The sequence below is a fragment of the Nematolebias whitei genome, chromosome 8, assembly GCF_014905685.2.
Source record: "Nematolebias whitei isolate Nwh7 chromosome 8, NemWhi1, whole genome shotgun sequence".
Lineage (NCBI taxonomy): Eukaryota > Metazoa > Chordata > Actinopteri > Cyprinodontiformes > Rivulidae > Nematolebias > Nematolebias whitei.
In genome coordinates, this window is record NC_056505.1 from 44,773,319 (window position 1) to 44,796,099 (window position 22,781).

At 44.4% G+C, this 22,781-nt stretch overlaps 1 protein-coding gene across 1 annotated transcript in view; it reads right to left on the reverse strand.

Annotated features, from left to right (window-relative positions):
• Nucleotides 1-279: 279 nt before the first annotated feature.
• Nucleotides 280-22,781, reverse strand: part of LOC119413700 (zinc finger RNA-binding protein) — a 36,053-nt gene continuing 13,551 nt past the window's right edge. Inside the window, exon 6 of the mRNA XM_037680755.1 lies at nucleotides 280-495. Coding sequence (XP_037536683.1) covers nucleotides 280-495 — 216 coding nt within the window. The remainder of the gene's footprint in view (nucleotides 496-22,781) is intronic.

Below are 22,781 nucleotides of genomic sequence, written 5' to 3' on the forward strand. Positions count from 1 at the left end.
TCGGATGGAAAACCTCAACTCTATATGGCTGATGGCACGACACAAAGCAACTGAGGAAACCCAGTGCAGCTAGAATAATCTTTAGGTTTTTCAGTCTTAAATGTGGCAAAAATACTTTGGCAGATAAACAGATTTTTACAGTAACAACTGTTTAACATGGAATATAAAACAAACTAATTTCTATCATGCAAAAACTTTTCACACTCGAACACAAACACACAACAGAGAAAAAACTAAAACCCAAGTACAATTAGGAATTTACAGTTTCAATAGATCCTCTCAAACCCATACCTTTTGGTGCTTGGCTCCTCGGATATGAGCAGCGTATGCGTCAGCGCCAGTACATGAAACATCACAGAGTTCACAGCGGAGCTGGTTCTGAGCGCTGCGGGCCAACACTCCTGCACTTCCACCACTGCTGGTGCTGCTCTGAGAAACCTTCAGAGCAGCTTCCTTCTTCTTGTGCTTCTGGCCTTCCAGGTGCTCTTTATAAGTCTAATTAATTTCAAGTTTAGAGAGAGAAGAATTAGTTATAAACACACACACACACCAGTGTTTCCCCTACCATTATACAAGCAGGGCGCCCTGCCTACCGAAACGCGCAGACCCCTCTCCCACCTGTTGGCACTAACGTAATGCTAAGCTAGCAGCTTGCAAAACAGGTGTGCAAGCTAAAAAACTTAAGAGCGCCCTGCCATGGGAAGTTGTCTAGGGGAAAACTGCGCACACACGTGATAACTATTATAAACACACACACGTACGTACATATGTTTGTATTAGTGTTTCCCCAGACCATTATACAGGGTGGGTGCCCCGCCCTGTCAACAGAACCAAGCACCCCGGCTTCACCTGCAGTTTCTCTGCAGCTCACACATGGCCTCACCGTGAACCAGACAGCAGGCCCCGTCCTACTCTGTTCTGATTAGCTCAAACTGTAGCTCAGGTTCTCTTTATTGGTTGAAAGCACCATCAGTTTAATTTCTGTATCATCATTAGTGTGGATGGATTTACCAGGACCACAAAACACACACTTTTTTCCCCCTCTTAATTTTTACAGATGACAGAAATCCATTGCAGCGATGGAGAACTTTAATTCATCCATATATATCTAAAAAATTCATGAATTATAGACTTTCCTTCCTGATAAAAAAAAAAATGTGGTGACAAAACGGTTTTTAACCAGCAAGAGTGTCCTTTAATGTCTTGAAAATAATCTCTGGCTGGTATCTTTCACATTGTCTGCAGCAGGGTTTCTGCATGTGTTCCACCTTTTTCCATTTTTTCCCCCATCAGCATATGCAAATTTACTGTAAATGTATGTATAGTAGGGCTGGGCGATATATCAATATTTTAAAAATATAGATAATTTCATTTGCGATATAAGATGAGACTATGTCGATATAAATGATATAGTGCTACTGTACTTGAAAATCCGCCTGCTGTCCTCTTTTTTCCCCACATGCCCCCTCCTTTTCCGTCCTTGAATACAAATACACATCCCCTCAGCCGCATGTGCTCCCCCTCCTGCTTCTCCAGGTGGGCTAGCGTTTAACACAAGTAAACACGGAAGATAAGAAGAGCAGCTTATCAGCTGACCAAAAAGAAAAACAATGGCTGTTACTTCGGAGATTGTTTGGATTGAAAGAGTGAAGACTGAAGACGAGACTGAAGCTCAGAGGAGATCGGGTATTTTCAGTCATGGGCCCCAAACTCTGGAACAACCTGTCCCCCAACATTAGGCTGGCCACCTCCCTTCCTCACTTCAAATCTCTGCTAAAAACACATCTGTTCTCGCAGGCATTTCACACAGTGTAAATTGATTTAGTGTTTTTTGTTCTGTGATCCTATATTTTAAATGCTTTTTATTCATTCTTCAGTTATTATTAGTGTATTGTATTTTTTCTCATTAATTTTACTCCCATTGATGTTGTTAAGCAATTTGATAACAGGTTCTGTTTTAAATGTGTTCTATAAATAAAGTTGACTTGACTTAAAGTGTCAGATGAGCAGCAGAAAAATGTTTTCAGTAGACAGTGCCGAAAACAAGTCCCGACAAAAGGTTGGAACTACAAATCTTTTTCACTATTTAAAACAGCGCTATAATTTAAGTTATAAGCTGCAGCTCCGACTGTGTTTTCAGACTCCTTCCCTGAAACAAACCATGGGTGAAAACTCATTTAACCATGCTGTGCATTATGAGAAGAACAGTGAGGGTGCAACATTAATTAATCGGCAGCTTATCATATCGCTAAAGACACAGTCCCAGCATCAACGGTGGAACAAGATGGCTAATGCTTTAGTGCAGGGGTCACCAACCTTTTTGAGACTGAGAGCTACTTCAGTGCGACCGAGAGACACGAAGAGCTACTTGTTCGATCCAAACAAATTTGCACGGCTCACCTTTAATTACAGTATTAATAATAATACATTTACACACATTAATATATGACTGCCTGATCACATCTGATCTGATCTGTATTATTAAAAACTCCCCACAGTGATTATCAGTAAGCATGGTAAATATTATCAATTATTATTGATAATTAGTGATTAGAATTCTCAATCGAGAACTTGAGTCCTCAGTTTGAATCCCTATTTTAGTTCTTCTGTGCGACTGTAAATTGTTCTTAGCTGTGACTGAGAGTGTGGATGGTTGTTAGTCTCTTTGTCTGTCTCTGTGATGGACTGGAGACATGTCCTGGGTGTTCCCTGCCTTCACTCAAAAGCAGCTGAGATGGGTTCCAGTCCTAAACAAGGGGGCATAATGGATGACTTATTAACTGATATAAACATAAAACATCATTTATTTTATGTTAAACTCAATCTGTAACATTTGAAATTCAGTGTATTTTATAAATATTTCATTAACTGTTTTGTAGGAATGAACACATTTGTAACATTCATTCAAAATTTTATTTTTACTATTGACAAATCTGTAGCATTTTTTAAGAACCTACTAAGAATAAAATCTTCCAATCAAGCCCTGTTTGCACTAACTGCTGTATTTGTAACGTTTCAGAAAAACTTAACTCTTACAGATACAAAATATCAATAATGTAATATAATAAAAAAGTGACATTTTTAAATGAATCATGTGACATTAGTATTGATCCTTAGATCTTCAACATTTTTAATAATAATAATAATAATACTTTATTTATAAAGCCCTTTAAAACAACCACAGCTGAAACAAAGTGCTGTACATATAAAATTTTGACTAATCAACTCATCTTTTACTCTTTTTAATAAATTATTTTTCACATATTTCATCGTTGCTTCTTTCAAGAGCTCCACACCTGAAAATGCCTCATGAAAACCATCTACCTGCTCAAAGCAGCCTTTAACTCTGACATTCTTCTGTCTGTTGTGAGCCACCAGGGGGCTAGTTAGCAATGAAGCTAGCATGTTAGCTGATTAAGTGTTGCTCCACATTGTGTTTGGCTGTCACCACAGCTCACTAATGAGACACAGACACGCTTGTCTTTCAACACTGTGAAAGACCTTTTCCTTCCAGTTACTGTGCAAATGTGTTTTCTTACGTTTTTCTTCCATTTTCCCCTCTGGGAGGTAAAACTAGCTTGTAGTCGTGGCGGTGAAGAGATGGGAGTGGTCTACGCATGATTCTGAACTTTGACCACAGACAAGATTGCTAAACTGTATACATAAAACTATATATTTTTTTTTATTTGTATTAATCATTTTCATTTCAAATATACATCCTTGCTAGGGCTGGGCCATATCATATCGTTCACGATTATACAGGTAAAAAAAGCTTGCCCGGGCAAAAAAATGATGTCATGATTAGGGATGGGGTCGATCCGATCCAGTATCGGTATCGGCCTCCGATTACAGCATAATTTACGTATCGGATTTTTCCGATCCACCTCCCAATATTTCCGATCCATGATGCATGTTGGCTTCAAACTATGGAATGGATTTCCTGAACGGAGGCGTGTCTCATGAACCCAGAGTAATAAGACCCGCCTCACATTCAGGAAATCCAGTTCATAGTTTGCAGCCAGCTACAACGTGAGAAGTTAGCAGCACTGTGGCTAACAGCTAACCAACTTTTCATCAAAACATGTCCGCTGTGTGGAAGTATTTTACACTAGAAACACCACAAAATAAGACAGCATCGAGCAATGTCTGCAGAGCCATAGCACCACAATAAACCGCGGTAAAGTTAGTTTTACGTTGGACATTCGAGCTCTGTGGCTTCAGCGGGGCGCTGCTCTTTGCTCAACCGGAAAGAGGCGACTCGACCCCAGCCAGCCGCGTCCAATCTGCCGCGCTCAGTCTGCCCGTCTCTGAAGAGGGACAGACTGAGCGCGGCTGCCCCAAATCAGGCTGCCTGCTTCGGATTGAACAAGAAGAAGACATCGCTGAAACCACAGAGCTCAAAAGTTTACCAAAAAGTTGTTAAACTTCATCATGATTCATGACCAACCCCTATCGGTTGTAGAAAACGAAGGCTTTCACAGCTTGATACTTGCAGCCAAGATATAGTTTACCCTCCACGAGATATTTATCAGTACAACAGTAGATAATCATAAAAAAAACACATGATTTGAAAATTATATTAAAAACAAAAACAGCTACATTATAAAGTGATGTAAAATACTAAAAACGGGAACATGTCTGTTGGTTTATGCCATGAACTTAGCAGGTGTTTGAAGCCATTTAACATTTTATTTAATTTAATTCACTCATTTAAAATAATTTTTTTTAATCATGAAAAAGAAAACATTGAATGAAAAGAGTGCAGAAAGAAGTAAAATTCTTATATCTGCCCCTTATTTAAAAAATATAAAATTACTTTAAACAATCACTTAAAATTAATCACTTTAATATCCACTTTAAAGCTAGGAATAAAAAGAAACATGTTCTGTGTTAGCAGAATTTAATTCTAACTTTAAAACTTATCCAAAATTAGTAAAACTTACCTAAAGTTGCCTTTTTGGACATGCATGCATATATTTGTACAAATTGTACTTGAGAGGAGATTATTACAACCTCATATAAAATCTATGATGATGATGAAATTGGAACTGGATCGGTATCGGCCGATATTCAGACTTAGGTATCGGGATCAGATCGGAAGTTTAAAAAGTGGATCAGTGCATCCCTAATCATGATATGCTAATTTCATGACATAATACGTCAGGACGCCCCACCCCCTTAACAGAACAGAGCGCGCCGAACAACCTCATCGAAATTCGCACCCCCCTCCACCTGTCGGTACTGGTGTGACGCTAATTAGCTGTGCGCAATACTAGCTAGCTAAAAAGCTAAAAAACAACGCACGGCTCAGCTGTCTTTCCATCCAGCTCTAAACTGTAGGTACAGACAATTCAAATGTCTCTCCCTCCCCCCGCTCTAAGCTGCCACTAGTCTATTTTTTTCTGATTAAAGGATGATTAAAAGCAGTTCTGTCCCCGAAACCTTCGTGACAGGAAGAGACGGCTGCAGCGTACATTTTAATCATGTTGAACACCAGATTTCTGTCTATCAGCTACTGCAGAAAGGACAGCACGCCACCTAGTGGACATGAAGTGGCCTCTACACCTTTCTCCATACACCAGCGCTGAAAAGCTGTCCACTTTGATGTGTACAGCGCTGTGGTAGAAGCAGCACGTGAATCCTGGATCGTGTGCACTACATCTTCGGAGAGACCCATCCTCTCCAAACGGATCCGTTCAGCAGCCAGACCCAAAGGTGCTGGCCTATTTCTGGGTAGCTCCTGATCGCTCCTCCCGCCTGGAGGAGAGCGTCCTCCCTCCATGACAGTTTCCACGGGCGCCCCGATAACAGGCATCGTAGAATTGGGAACCATGGGGCGTTCACTTGCTCGGGAGCCACTAGGAGGGCTGTCAATCCCTCCTCCTGAACTCGGTTCAGAAACCATAATATCAGAGGGGGTGGGGGAAACGCGTAAAGAAGCATTTTGGGCCATGGGCTGTGAGCAAACGCGTCCACCCCTAGCGGTGATTCGTCCCACGGGCTAAGAGAACCATAGTTGGCACTGAGCATTCTCTTGTGTTGCAAACAGGCCCACAGCCGCTTTGCCAAATTTCTGCCACGTCTGAGCCATCAGGTCGGGGTTGAGGCTCCAGTCCCTGTGATGCGGACCGCCCCTGGACATCACATCCGCCCCTCTGTTCAGAACACCGGGGATGTACACTGCTCTGATGGAGAGCAGATTTTGGTGTGCCCAACACAGCAACCATCTCGCAATGTGTAACATTTGGGCTGCGCACACCCCCCTGCCAGTTTATGTATGCCGCAGTAACGTTGTCTGTGTGAATAAACGCATGTTGATTCCGTAGTACAGAAGCAAAATGTTGGATCACATTCAAAACTGTGCGACATTCCAGAAAATTTATATGAGCTGTTGTGTGAGGTGGCCACAGCGCCCCTACAGCTTGGGATAGGCATGTTCCCCCCCAACCTGACAGGGACGCGTCTGTGAATACTGAGACATGTGACATAGGTCTGCTGACAGGGATTCCCTCTGACAGAACGGGGGTTTCCCCAGTGTTGGAGGTCTGTGCTCACGGAGGGGGGCACAACAATCATCCATCTCTTCTGCCTCACCGGATCCACATGCAGACGAGCAAACCATCTCTGGAGGCGTCGCATGTGGAGTAAGCCCAGTGGAACCACCGTGTGAGCTGACATCATTCCTAACAGCTTCATGACGAAAATGGCTGTTACCACTCTGCCAGGCCTTACGTGGCGGAGCTGGTCTTTTAGTGTTTCGGTTCTCATCTGTGATAAACGAGCCCTCATGGTGATCGAGTTTAGCTCCACTCCCAGATAAACAATTGTCTGGGCCGGGAGAATCGAGCTTTTTTCCCAATTTATGGCGAAGCCCAGATTTAACAGGTGTGACGTCAGTACCTGGGCCTGCGCTGCTGCCTCCTGTCTGGAACGGGTCTGCAGCAACAGATCGTCCAGGTAAAACAAAATTCTCATCCCTGCTCTGTGTAGCGACTGTAGAGCCGTCTCCACACACTTTGAGAATGTACGAGGCGTGAGGGAATAACCGAACAGCAGCCTTTTGCACTGATACTGAATCCCTTGAAAGGAGAAGCGCAGGAACTTTCTGTGCTTTGGGATGATCGGGATGTGAAAGTAGGTGTCTTTCAGATTGATGGAGAAAAACCAATCGTTTTGCTAAATGTTGTCTAACAGCTGTCTGGTTGTCAATATGTGAAACTGTCTCTCCATGATTGCCTTGTTGAAAATCGACAAATCCAAAATGGGCCTCATCCCTCCAGTCCATTTTGGGACCAGAAAGTAACATGAGTAAAACCCTGTGTTTTCCTCTCCGTCGGGAACCCTGGAAATTACATATTTTACCAGAAGTTCCTGAACTTCTGCGTGTAGGGACGAGATCTGGTCTGGGGATGACAGAACCATCTCTAAAATTCCTCAGAAAGGGGGGGAGGTTGAGCTGCGAAATGAAGTGTGTAACCCCTGCTTATAAGACGGCTCATCCATCTGTCTAGAGAGCACGTCCGCTGCGACTCCGCGTAACGCTCGGGCAGTGAGCATGCGTTTTTGTGACGAGTCATGTTTCTTACGGACGTCAACCAGTTTACAGCCTCCACCGCCGTCATATGTCGCGGAGGTGTGCTCCGCGCGACCCAAGGGGAGGCTTTCACGAAAGGGCTTCTGTGCCACGCTCAGGCTGCGGGCTCTCATTCACGCTGATGTGAGCCGGCGTGCGCGCCCTCATCAACGCGACGTTGTTTGGGTGAAAACTGCCGGCGCTGCGGGAGCGGGCGTTTGACACCGCTGCGGAGAGAGGAGGCAGCGCGCAGCCCAGGCTGAGAGCGAGGTTTCCCACTGGACTTGGTCTGCTGAAAACATTCACTTTTGGCTGCTGTGTCACGCGAGCGTTTTGTGTGTTCCTTTGAGCTATGGTGATTTTTAAAAACCGGTTTTGAAGACACCGGCTTGTTTTGTGTGGAGGATGTGTGAAGAGAAGCCGCTGTGAGATCATTCAAACTGACAGGCTGAAATCAGACACTTTAATCTTTGAATGATGTTCATGTTTTATTTCAAAACTCATATCATTGTGCGCACACACATCCCCCCCAAGGAATCATTTCTTGAATCTTCTTCCGCGTGAGCCATGCGGTTTGTTGATCCAGGGCGACACCTGGTGGTGGTCTCTGGGGAAACGCTGCACCGCTGATTGTCGGGATGAGAAGGGCTGTTCTCTGATGGGAGGGGCTGGCGGCAGAGCGGAGCAGGAGGACGCTGCTGCAGCTGTGGAACGTCTCTGTTGTTGCCTTTGGCCACGACGATCCTTCCAGCTGGCCGGGGGGCGGGATGAGGGGTGCGGCTAGATCAGATGATGCACAGTCTCTGACACCTCCTCTGACTTTTTCAGCATGGCCTTGAAATTGGTCCCGAACAACGTGTCCGTCGTGATGGGGCCTTCCATCAGGTTCTTTTGCAGTTTCTCCGGCAGGGAGGGGGAGTGACAGAGCCAGGTGGACCTCTGGATCATCGTAATCCAGGCTGCGATGCGAGACAGGCAGACAACAGAGGAGGCGCACAGGTTGAGGATGATGTCAGACGCCTTGCAGAGGGAGCTCTTCCGTCTCCTCAGGCAGGTCTGTGTCCTCCAGCCTCTTTGAAACGCTGTACGCCAACAGCGCCACGTTATCGTTTGCTGCGGCCGCCTGGAACGCACACTGGAGAGCTTGATTGGAGAGCAAAGCCACCGTCTGGTCATGCTTCCCCGGAGGAACAGGACGCTGGTCCAACCTGGACAACTTCGCTCCGAAAGCTTCCGCCAGGCTCGGCTCCAGGGAGGGTACCGAAGGAAAGTTCCGCTCGGTAAACCCCTCGACTCTGGTGATGGGAGCGAATGTGCAGACGGGCGCTCTCAATTTACCAGTCCGGCTGCAGCCTCGTTCCAGTAGGACGTCACTGCTGGGAAACGAGGCCAGATGGGATCAGGACGGTGAGCCGGGGTGGAGCCAAACCTTCCTGCTAGATCATCTGATCTGGGCAGGGGGAGGAGAGGGACGGAAAGTCCCTTCGTGTCAGCAGCCTCCCGGATTATGCCGGGCAGCTCCGAAAGGAGGGCATCGACGGCTGGGAGCGGTGTGGCCGTTGAGGCGGAAAGGCCCGGGGGGTAAGCATCCGCTCGGCCCCCCTCATTCCGACACTACGCTCTCCGGGAGGGAGTGAGCAACAGGGCTGCTGCTGATGCCAACTGTCCCAGAGGAACCATCTGATTCGCTCCAAGAGCAGGCGTCAAAAAAGTCGATGGCATCGTCCAGCGAACAGTCCCCCGCCACGGAGAGGCATTCCTCGACGTTAGCCTTGAACAAGGCTGCTCGCCTCTGCCTCTCCTCCGGGAGGAGGAGGTCACAGAAGTAGCAGGAGGAGGCGAGGGCGGCGTGGTGGGGACCCAGGCATCCTTCGCAGGTGTCGTGCCGGTCAAAGCTCAGCAAGTAGCTGGTCTTGCAGGACGGACACAGGCGAATGGTGTTGGTGCTGGACATCTCGTTGCTTGAAGGTCAGTGCTAATTGCTTGCTGAAGAAAAATGGGAGCCGATTACCCGCTCTTAACGTAATTTATGCGGACCGGGTGGGGCCCACACAACAGGTGGGCGTGGACTAAACTTTTCAGTGCGATGCTTTTCAAGACGGGATAAAACCCACTAGAGAGGGCCTTAAATGGCAAAGCCTATACGAAATAGAACTTAAAACAAGGTGATCAGCTGACCCTGAAGCTTGTGGTGTTTCAGCTTCCTCTGTTCCTGCAGGAATAATTAATTTCTCTGATGCTCTGTCTTTGATCACCTGACTCTGTTCTTGGTCCATGGACTGTGGAACTCAAGAGCCACAGCTGACCTGCGCGTGTTTGTACCAGTAGTTTAGAGTGGGGGGTACCCAGCCAAGCTGCGCCTGCACCGGCAGCCCAGAGCAGGGTGGGGGGAGAGAAAAAAGCTGAGCTGCGCTAGTGGGGGGAAGGGAGAGACAGTTGAGCTGTCACTGTCTGTACCCGCAGTTTAGAACTGGATGGAGAAACACAGCTTAGCCACGCGTTATTTGTTTTTAACATTTTAGCTAGCTAATATTGTGAGCAGCTAATTAGCGTTACCAGTATGATAGGTGAATGTGGGGGTGTGCAGTTCGGTTTTGTAGTTCGGCGTGCTCAGTTCTGTTAATGGGGCAGGGCAAACACTGACGTACTTACATCATCAAATTAGCATATCATGATATTTAATTTCCCAGGCAAGCTTTTTTTTTTTTTATCTGTATTATCGTGAACGATATGGTATGCCCAGCCCTACCGGTACCGGCCTAATAAAGCCAAATTTGGCCTGACCCGACCAGGACCTGCGGATAAGGGGCTCTCGAGAGCCAGCACAAAACCTCACAAGAGGGATCCAGATGGAAAAAAAAGACCAGATGAGCTTCAGGGAAAAACACTGGAGCTCTGAGCAATGCCTCCCCACCCGAGAGGCCACCTGGGCCGGCAAGCAGAACTCAGATTTACCGATGAGGCTGGAGGTAGTCCTGGTCCAAGTCCCGGTCGGTTCCCATATGGTTCTCTGCATCCGCTGAGCGACAAAGTCACTTTGAAAAAGGACTGAACTTTTTTGTCAGGTCCAGATCGGGTTAGTTTGATGTTACGAGACTGCAGAGAAGCCGGGGAGCTGCTGACCGCGACCACTCAGACCAGGATATGGTGATATATAAGCCGCGTGTTAATGTTGTAACATGAGTGTGAGCACACAGCTACTGAGAGATGTACAGCTCTTGTTGTAGATCAAGAATCAACAGCCAGATGGTGTTTAGACTTTATCTTCCTGTTCACCACACAGACAGAGTGAACCCACAGGTCTTCATGAAAACCACCTCCCTCGCTCATGGTTACTCTACTGAATGGACTAACACAAACTAACACATGATGAACACATAAACAAGGCCAACAAGAACAGACTAATGACTTACAGAACAATGCTAACTAAAATGATTAACAATGAACATAAATTTTACCCATAATTCTTCCCTGAGGTCATGCGACCGACAGTCAACCACAATAGTCTCATTCAGTTACAAGAACCCACCCCCACAACAGAGACGTGTATTGATGAGACTACCTGTATAAATAAAGGTAAAAAAAATCTGACCAATGAAATTACTTAACAGATCACAGTCAAACCAATGAAACGAGAAGGGGAGGAGAGAACGGGAAGAGGAGAATCCCCCCTCCTCCAATCTGTCTGTATGTTAAACAGTAAAACAAAGTCACAAGGATCCACCCACCAAGAGACGTATATTGGGCAGATATGTCAGTGCCTGGGTGTGACCAGGAAAATGTTTTTGGTGGCAGGAGGCTCGTTAGCCCATCCAAAAAAAACCCAACCATATCCATAAATTAGCTGTAGCATTATATAAGCTGAAGAGTTCAAAGCCTGTGAAAAAAGTAGTGGCTTATACACCGGAAAGTACGCCAACTAAAAACATGGAGGAAAATCGATGCGTAACCGTCCAGGGTTTATTCAATGGGTCCTTGAGTTACGCTTTACGCTTTGAACTACTACCTTTGATCTCTGCTGGAACCTGTAAATCCGTTTTGTAAACTGTTCTGGGATATAGCGTCTATAATTCCCGGATGTTTTGCCTTGGAATATGAAGACCTTGACATCAATAAAGGAGTCTTAACTGCAGCTTGGATTTAAGTCTTGAACAGCAGGCGCATCAACAATTTCCCCTACTCAGCGACTCAGATTAGATTCAGATTAGATTATCTTTATTGTCATTCAACATAACATCAGAGATGCACTGCAGAACGAGATTACGTTGCAAATTGGTCACAAACATGAACCAGCTGGATAAACTATTAAAAAAAAAAAGAGTATAAATGAAGAATAAAAAATATATATATATATAGAGAGAATAAAATAGAATAAAAAACAGATTAAAAAAAGGGGAGTCTGTATACATATAAGTGCAAACTTTTGCAATTTGTGCAAGAAATGTATCAGGGATAATATGTGCAAACAATCAATATAATAATAGTTTTGGATTATTTCGAGTGATTCAAAAGTCTAATGGCGATTGGATATAAGCTGTCACGGAGCCTTGCTGTTATGCATGACAGGATGCGGTATCTTCTGCCTGAGGGTACAAGAGAACAGTCCATGACGGGGGTGAGAGGGGTCCCTGGCGATTCTTGTTGCCCTCAACAGGTAGCGCTGTTTTGCCAGGTCCCCAATGGGTGGCAGCGTGACCCCAATAATCTTTTCAGCTGACCTCACCACTCTCCCCAGTGCCTTTCTATCCGAGGCTCTGCTGCTCTCATACCACAGAGAGATGCTGCTGGTAAGCAAACTCTCAACAGTGCCTCTGTAGAAGGTGGTAAGGATTGATGGGCTGAGATGTGCTCTCTTTAGCCTGCGCAGAAAGTACAGGCGCTGGTGGGCCTTTTCGACAGTGGAGTTGGTGTGCAGTGACCAGGTGAGAGTATCATTTACGTGTACCCCCAGGAACTTGGTGTGTGGGACTATCTGTACAGCAGTGTTCTGGATGTACAGCGGAGTGTACATCCTGTGACTTCCTGAAGTCAATCACCAGATCTTTGGTTTTCCTCACATTCAAAAGCAGGTTGTTGTTGCTACACCATTCTACAAAAAGTTTCACCTCCTCTCTGTAGTACATTTCTTCATTGTCCTGGATGAGACCCAGCATTGTTGTATCATCCACAAACTTAATGATGTGATTTGCGTTGTTCTTGGCACAACAACCGTTGGTCATCAAGGTGTAAAGTTGGGGGCTGAGAACACATCCCTGAGGAGAGTCTGTATACAGCATAATTGTGTCTGACCTGATGTTTCCTCCCTGTAAAAATTGAGGCCTGTCTGTTAAAAAGTCCAGTATCCAGTTTTGCAGGGGAGTGGGCAGTCCAAGTTGGCAGTCCAAGTTGGCCCAATTTGTTGGTCAGATGCTGTGGGATTATAGTGTTGAATGCTGAGCTAAAATCCACAAACAGCATCCGGACAAATGCATTCTTATTTTCCAGGTGTTCCAAGGTCAAGTGGAGTGCAGTGGATATGGTGTCCTCAGTGGAACAGTTTGTTTGGCAGTCGCCAATATGTGAAATTTGCTGCACAATGAATACAAAATTGTCAACCATATAAAACGGACACTTTTTACAGACAATCAGATTTAAAAACTTGCTATTAATTATCAGAATAATTTTGAGTAACTGAGCTTATTGGAGACATGTCACTTTATCCATGCTGCTGATTTCTTGCCTTTAAGCTGCTATATTCACACACATCTGCTCACAACAGACTCATGTTGAGGCTGCTGTTTAATATACCGTAATATATTACATCATTATTTCCTGATGCATGCTCAATAATCGTGGTAGAAAAATCTAAAAAAGTTAAATCTGGTCCTCTGGACATTCAAAAAAAACAAAACAAAGAAAAAAGAACAAAAAAATGTACAAACGTTTCGTCTCTCATCCGAAAGACTTCCTCAGTCTGAGGAGCTGTATTCAGAGTCAGTCAGAGTCAGAGTCAGAGTTTCTTTATTGTCATTCGCACCTCATGTGGTACATGTGGTGGAGCGAAATTATGTACGCAGGGTCCCAGTTACATCCAACAATAAAATGTATAAGAAAAACAGTAATAACATCTAAGATATGAACTAAGAAAAACATCAACTAAATATACACTAAGCACTCATAACATAAAACATTGAACATCAGCACAAACATGAACATGAGTCTGTGAGCAGATGTGCACGCATGAACACATCAACATTGAAACAGATCAGCAGCAACATGAAACAGATCAGCAGCAACATGATATGGTTTTTCACAGTGATTATTCTAGTTAGAGATTCATGAGTCTAACAGCCTCAGGGTAGAAGCTGTTCCTCAGTCTAGTGGTTCTACACTTAATGCTCCTTAACCTCCTTCCTGAGGGGAGTGGGGCAAAAAGTGTGTGTGCTGGGTGAGTGGGGTCCTTCATGATGCAGGTGGCCCTCTTCCTGCCTCTAGAGGTGTAACTGTCTGTGGTGGTGGGGAGACTGACTCCAACAGACTTCTGTGCAGCCTTCACCACTCTCTGCAAAGCTTTTCTTTCTGCAGCTGTGCAGCCTCCATGCCACACATTGATGCTCGAGCACAGGATGCTCTCCACTGCACACCTGTAGAAGGAGGTGAGGACTGAGCTTCCCAGACCAGCTCGCCTCAGCCGTCTGAGGAAGTAGAGTCTCTGATGAGCTTTCTTGATCAGGCTGGTGGTGTTGTTGCTCCAGCTGAGGTTGTCATTCATGTGTACACCCAAGTACTTGTAGCTGGAGACCACTTCCACCGCAGATCCTCTTATGTTCAGGGGGTGTAGGTGTTTTTGTTCCTTCTGAAGTCCACAATCATCTCCTTTGTCTTCTTCACATTGATGTGAAGGTTATTCTCTCTGCACCAGCTCTCCAGGTGTTCCACCTCCTGCCTGTAGCTGGACTCATCATTGTTTGTGATGCATCCCACCACCGCTGTATCATCTGCAAACTTTACAATGTGACAGCCTGGATGGGTAGCTACACAATCATATGTGAGCAGAGTAAACAGAAGGGGGCTCAACACACATCCCTGAGGAGAGCCAGTGCTGAGGGTTATGGTGGAGGAGGAGAGGTTGTGGATCCTCACTAACTGTGGTCTGTTTGTTAAAAAGTCTAGTACCCAGTTGCAGATGGAGGGGCTTAGTCCTAGTGTGGATAGTTTGTCCATCAGGGTTTGGGGGATCATGGTGTTGAAGGCGGATGTGAAGTCTACAAAGAGCATACGGACGTAAGAGTTTTTCTGCTCCAGGTGGTTGAGCGCAGTGTGGACCACAGAGGAGATGGCATCCTCTGTTGATCGGTTCTCACGGTATGCGTACTGATGAGGGTCCTCGTTGATGTTGATGGTTGTTTTGATGTGAGTCATGACCAGTTTTTCGAAGCATTTAGCGACTATCGGGGTGAGGGCCACTGGCCGATAGTCATTCAGACCAGTCACTGTAGAGCTTTTTGGGACTGGGATGATGGTGGCAGTCTTCAGGCAGGTGGGAACTGTCTCCAGGGTAAGTGAGGTGTTAAAGATGTCTGCCAGCACCTCACAGAGCTGATCAGCACATTCCTTCAACACTTTTCCGGGGATGTTGTCTGGGCCAGTTGCTTTGTGCGGATTAATCCTCCTGAAAGTACTCCTTACTTCTGCTGAGGTCACGCTGAGATGCTCTTCATCCGGTGGCGAGGTGAGTCTGGTGCTGGGTGGTCTGTTCGGGTCTTCAAAGCGTGCATAGAACTTGTTGAGGGCATCAGGCAGAGATGGGTCTTTGGGACATTGTTCGCTCCTTCCTTTATAATCTGTTATGCACTTAATGCCCCTCCACATGCTCCGAGGGTCCTGTGAGATGAATTGACCCTCGACCCTCTGTGCATATGTGGCCTTGGCCCTCTTAATACCAGCAACCAGCTCTTTTCTTGTCCTACTCAGCTCCTCTGAGTTTCCAGACCTGAAGGCAGTGTTCCTGGCTTCCAGCAGGGTACGCACCTCTGCATTCAGCCAAGGTTTTCTGTTTGGGTAGCTTTTAACATTTCTGATAGTGGAGACGGTGTCAGTACATGTACTAATATAACCCAGTACTGAGGATGTGTATTGGTCAAGATCAAGCGAACCTCCATTTTCAGCAGCTTCTCTGAAAACCTGCCAGTCTGTTCGATCAAAACAATCTCTCAGTATGGGGCCACTGTCCTGGATCCAACATTTAACTTTCTTTTGTACCGGTCTGGAGCGTCTCAGCGGGGGCATGTAAGCAGGAGCCAGGAAGATTGAGATGTGGTCTGACAGTCCTAGGTGGGGGCGGGGTTCGGCTTTGTATGCATCTTTTACGTTCGTGTAAACACGGTCCAGCGTGTGGTCTCCACGTGTCGGAATCGTCACATGCTGATTAAAGCTTGGGAGACAGTCCTTTAGATTCACGTGGTTAAAGTCTCCGGCTACAACGTAAAGAGCCTCGGGGTGTTTGTTCTGCAGCGAGCTGATGATATCATGAAGCTCCTGCAGTGATTCATTAGCATTAGCGTCCGGAGGAATGTAAACAACTGTGATAAAAGTCACTGTGAACTCGCGGGGTAGATAATGTGCAGACATTTCACTGTTATTTGCTCTAAAGCCTTCGAGCATGAGCTATTTACAACAGTACAGTTCGTGCACCAACTTTTACTCACGTAAATGCACACTCCGCCCCCCCGTGATTTCCCCGTTAGCTCGCTGCAGCGGTCCGCTCGAAAAAAAAGTCTGTCATCCAGCTGGAAGACTGAGTCCGGCGTTTCACTTGTGATATAAAAAATGTTTTATATGGTGTTAAGTTGCCTTTATGCCTATTCAAACATATACATTTTGTGTGTGTTACTTTTTAATACTTTTTAATGCTTTTATGTCAATTAAAACTTATACTCACTTTTGATGCTTCTTATCTGCTTTTTAGTCAGGCCTGTGCTGCAGATGTGTTTTGGAGTAATTAAAGTTCTCTGGGGATGCTCTAGCCAGAAGATTGGGCCCAATCTTAAGGTTACAGTGACCCAGGTTTTGAAGGACATGTTTATGAAACCATCGCTCTGTTGCACAGACTGCTTTGATGAAGGAAAAACAGATTTAATTAAATCTGTTCTCCTGGCAATCATCAAAACTTGCTTTGATCTGCTCTCACGCGATCAGGGAAGCCTTTATAAGAAATGTATCAGACACAGAGAGTTAGAAGTCTTGTTCTGGACCAGCGCGCGGTGCCAGATCGTGTGATTGAGTTCTGTCATTGGATCGAAAGGCTTCCCGATCATTTTGTCACGGTGAGAGATACTCATATCAATTTGTGTGTTAAGAGTGTACGAGTGTACATGACTTCTTTTTTTTTGCTTGGCTGTTTTTCTTGTGGCAGATTAATAAATGACAAATATTATTCTAGCAAGTTACAGTCTGTGTGTGTGTTATTTTTTCCCATTGTCTGAATATCTGTGCTGATCGTTCACGAACCTTTGATAAAGAATTTCACAATACAACTTGTAATCCACGTTTCCGTGAGGCAAAGCACCGCACACTTCTTCATCTCTTCTGAGGCGCCCGCTCTCAGACGAAGTAAATCCACCTTGTTGTCCAACGAGCGGACGTTCGACAGAAAGAGAGACGGCATGGGGAGTTTACCGGCTTTAGCGTTAGCTCGTAGCCTCACCATAACCCCCGCCCGGCATCCTCTCCTCTTAAGCCGGGAGCAGCGCTTCCTCTTCTGCCCGCTGGAACGCCTCTGCTGCAGCTTCCAGGTAGATGACTTTAAGATCTGCATTCTGCCGAGCGTAGCTTTGAGTTTGTTGCTGATTTCTGCTATATTTCGTGGCAAATCCGCTCCTATTCTCATCAGTTCGGTTCGGCTATAGTTCACACGCATAAATCGCGCGGAGTCAGGCACAGAGTCAATATCAAAACTTCTAAAAACTGGGATGGTACCGGGAGCCTGTGAAGCTGCAACTGCTCTGAGCGCGGCCATCTTGGACATTATTGGACAGTATTCAGCTCAGTCTTATAAATAGCACCTTCTCAGAGTGGATCAACCAGTTTTGCTGCTGACAACCAAAACCAGCTGCTCACATGATCAAGAAGGACCATCAGCCTAACGATGGATCATTAGCACACTGATGGCTGTTTACTATTCACAGAGGGCTGAGTGATACTAGCAATAACAGCATTGTAAGAGGGGGACAGTTGAACCCGGAGGCCTCCACCCCTGTTTAACGATGGACGATTTCTTTTCACAAAGATGGCCTCCTTTACTCCTCTCTCAAACCATTGTTCCTCTCTATCCAGGATGTGAACATCTTCATCCCTGAAAGAGTGACCACTGGCCTAGAGATGAGTGTAGACCACAGAGTTCTGGCCTGATGATGTTGATCTTCTGTGCTGGTCCATCCTTTTGGCCAGTGGCTGTTTAGTTTCCCCGATGCAAGACTTATCACAGCCCTCCTGACACTGAACAGCACACACAATACTACTCTGTTTGTGCCGGGGAACTGGATCTTTGGGATGAATCAGTCTTTGCCATAATGTATTTTGGGGTTTAAAAGCCACTGGGACATTGCGTTTAGAAAATAAACGTCTTAGTTTCTCTGATACTCTCTCAACATACAGAATGACCACTGGTCTGGGTTCCTCCTTTTCACCTGATGACTGACAGGAGCCCTGTTTGGGTTTCTTCTCTGCTTTCATCAAGGCCCAGTTAGGATATCCACATTGAGAGCATGTCTTGTGTGGGATTTCTCCTTCTGCCTGGCTCCTGAGTTAGTGGGGACGCTGTCTGCTATGTGGTACAACGTTCTAACTCCTAACTTGTGCTCCAAAGGGTGATGGGAGACAAACTGCAAATACTGGTCTGTGTAGGTGGGTTTGCGGTACACCTCAGTTTGCAAATGTCCTCCATCAGAGACTGAGACCTCACAGTCCAAGAAAGCCATCCTGCCATTTTTTACATCTTCTCGTGTAGAGGAAACTGGCTCCTTGGTTCAATTCTGAGTTACGTACTTTTAAAGCAGGCATCTAGAAACCAGGAGAGAAAATGGCGCTCTACTAATGTTGAAGAATTTTATTTAACTTGGAAAGATAGTCTGCTAACATATAAAAAAGCTCTCCATAAAGCTAGAACTTCAATGTCAATTTGTCAATGTCAATTTATTTATATAGCACATAAAAACAACAAAAGCTGACCAAAGTGCTTTACAGTTAAGACAGATTAAAAAATTTAAAAAAGAGTAAAAATGCATCTAGTGCCATTCAAAAACATAAGTTGACAATAAAAACAACACATAACAACAATAAAATCAGCTCAACTTGTTCTCAGACTCTGCGTGGATGAAATGCCAAGGAATACAGATGAGTCTTGAGCAAAGATTTAAAAGTCTCAACAGTCTGAGCGGTCTTTAAATTCTCAGGTAAACTGTTCCACAGTTTTGGAGCAGCAACCGCAAAAGCCCGATCACCTCTGGATTTCAGTTTGGATCTGGGGACATCTAAGAGGAACTGGTTGGTAGCCCGGAGTGCTCTTACTGGAGTGTAAATGTTAATGAGATCACATAAATATGACGGGGCCAGACCTTTTAAGACTTTAAAAACAAGCAATAAAATCTTAAAATCAATTCGGAAGTGGACAGGAAGCCAGTGGAGAGAAGCCAGGACAGGGGTTATGTGTTCATGTTTTTTAGTTGCTTCATACTTCATATTACTCATCTTTAATAGAGGAGAATAAAAATAACCCTAGGTTTTGGTTTAGTACTATTGCTAGACTAATTAAAAGTCCCATTTCTGTTGAACCATGTATCCCCACAACTATAAGTAGTGATGACTTCATGAGATTCTTTATAAATAAAATTATTTCAATTAGAGAGAAAATTCAAACCACCCTTCCTTCTACTACCTCTAGTTCCCTGTCAAATGAGGCAACTTTAAAAATTTCACTAGAGTATGATTTATGGTTGGACAGTTTTGTTTCTGTTGAGCTCTCTGAATTGTCAAAAATAACCTCATCCAAACCATCCATATGTCTGCCAGATCCCATCATAACAAGACTGTTTAAAGAGGTATTTCCCCCAATTAATGTCCACATTTTGGATGTACTTAATTTGTCTTTAATGAATGGTTATGTACCACAGCGCTTTAAGGTTGCTGTAATTAAGCCTTTACTTAAGAAGTCTGACCTTGATTCAGAAATTCTGGCCAACTATAGACCTATATCTAATCTAACTTTCATCTAAAAAATTCTAGAGAAAATGGTTTAAATCATATCTATCTGATAGATTCCAGTTTGTAAATGTAAATAATAAATCTTCTTCATACACCAAAGTTAGTCATGGAGTTCCTCAGGGCCCAGTGCTTGGGCCAATACTCTTTACTTTATATATGCTTCCACTGGGTAAAATTATTAAACAGCATGGGATAAATTTTCATTTTTATGCTGATGACACACAATTATATTTTTCCATTAAACCCAATGAATCCAATCAGCTACTTACACTACAAGCATGTCTTAAAGACATAAAAACCTGGATGACCCTTAAATTTCTCCAGTTGAACAAAGACAAGTCTGAGGTTTTAGTTTTTGGACCTGAGCACCTTAGGAACTAATTTTTCAGTCTTTATCCCTCCTTAGATGGCATTAATCTGTCCTCCAGCTCTAATGTTAAAAATCTTGGTGTTATTTTTGATCAGGACACATCTTTTATCCCCCACATTAAAAACGTTACTAGAACTGCCTTCTTCCACCTGCGTAATATCACTAAAATTAGAAACATCTTATCTAAAAATGATGCAGAAAAACTGGTTCATGCATTTGTCATGCCTAGACTGGACTATTGCAATGGTTTATTATCTGGATGTCCAAATACTTCCTTAAAACGTCTTCAGTTGATCCAAAATGCTGCTGCCAGAGTCTTAACTGGAGTTAGTAGGAGAGATCATATTTCTCCAGTTTTAGCTTCTCTCCAGTGGCTCCCTGTCAAGACCAGAATGTAATTCAAAATCTTACTTCTAACCTACAAAGCTCTCAACAACCTGGCTCCATCTTATATTACAGATCTTATTGTTCCATATTTTCCTAAGAGAGCACTTCGCTCTCAGAATGCAGGTTTACTTGTGGTTCCTAGAATTTACAAAAACAGAATGGGAAGTAGATCTTTCAGTTATCAGGCTCCTCTCTTGTGGAACCAACTTCCAACCTCCATCCATGAGGTTGACACATTATCCAGTTTTAAAACTAGGCTTAAGACTTTCCTTTTTGCTTTTCCTATAGTTAGGGTCGGCTTGGGTTTCCTGAGATGTCCCTTAGTTATGCTGCTATAGGCTTAGACTGCTGGATGACAAACTGACCACAATTTTCACTCTACTTCTGTCTTTACTTACTCTGCTCAACCTGTTTTGTATTTGTAATTGTTTTTTCTATCCTTAACATGTGTTTTTTTTGTCTTTCAGATACACCTGGACCTACCATTCTATGCTCGTCTGTCTCTCCTTCCTGTCCTCTCAAACCAGCCGGTCAAAGCAGAAGGCCGCTTGTCCTGAGCCTGGATCTGCTGGAGGTTTCTGCCTTTTAAAAGAGAGTTTTTCCTTTCCACTGTTGTCATTGTGCTTGCTCAGGATGGGAGACTGCAATTAAGCCAAGATTCAACTTGTCTGCTGGATTCCTTAGATAGAGAACTTTACCAATTGGCTTTTATGTATGTGAATGTTCCTGTAAAGTGCCCTGAGACAACTTTGTTGTGACTTGGCGCTATATAAATAAACTGAATTGAATTGAACTTGATGTATTTTTCCACAGAGTTGATATGGTCAGGAAAATGTTGGACTTCCTGAGATTTGATTTTAACCCAGGTGTCATCAACATACCTGAACCAATGACTTGGTGGTGTCCCTGAAAAGGACGTCATGGCTCCCTTTGCTACCGCCTTCATGTACAGGTTGGTAACAATAGGAGAAACTGGAGACCCCATAGCACACCCATGTTTCTACCTATTATATTGCTCCCCATATGTGAAGTAGGTTGACTGCAGGCACAGTTTCAAGAGTTGACACAGTTGTTCTGTGTAAAGTGTTGTCCTGCTGCTCAGAGTGGTGTCTGATTTTAATCTTAAACTGACCACCTCTACTGCATCATCAACAGGAATGCACGTAAAGAGTGATGTGACATCAAAAGAGACCATCGTTTCATTAGTCTCCATGATGACATCCCTCACTTTATCCACAAAGTCCATGGTGTTCTGTATGTGGTGTTCTGAGCTGCCAACTGTAAAAACGCTCTTATCTGCTGTGCTGTATTGCTCGATATATCACAACTGTATCTTGTCTTTTATTTGTATCTGCTTGACTTTTGGATCTGCTTGTCTTTTGGTATCAACAAGTACAGACTGAACTAAGTCAGAGAATGTATTTGAGTTTGTTGTGTACAGGACACGAACTAACAGAGAGCTACTGGTATGTGTCCCACCTGATAACAAGATCACCAATAAACTGGAACGGAAGAAGAAAATGATAAAACAACTCCATAAAAGGACTTCCAGGAAATGAAGACATCAGTTTGAACTGGTTTAGACAAAGAACTGAAAGAATGTTGTGAAACGTCTCTGGGTGGAGCATTTGTGCATAAATACAGAAGAAGCTGAAGCTCCGGTCAGAAGCATCTTGGGTTTTTGCTGTTTTGCTGTATCTCTGTTGGATTGGGTTAAGAGCATCTCCTTTCAGCTGAAAGCTTTAATAAATGTTGGTAATACTTTTTAACTTTAATCTCTTCGACTGATTATTGTGTCTTTTCTCCATGAATCTCCGAACCAATGAGGGGAACAGGTGAATAGGCTGAAAAGTCTGAGTTGTTGTGTTGATTTTTCCTTGACAACTAAAGGGATGAGTAAAGGAGGCCATCTTTGTGAAGAGAAATCGTCCATCATTAAACAGGGGTGGAGGCCTCCGTGTTCAACTGTCCCCCTCTTACAATGCTGTTATTTGCTAGTATCACTCAGCCCTCTGTGAATAGTAAACAGCCATCAGTGTGCTAATGATCCATCGTTAGGCTGATGGTTCTTCTTGATCATGTGAGCGGCTGGTTTTGGTTGTCAGCAGCAAAACTGGTTGATCCACTCTGAGAAGGTGCTATTTATAAGACTGAGCTGAATACAGCACCTCAGACTGAGGAAGTCTTTCGGATGAAAGACAAAACGTTTCT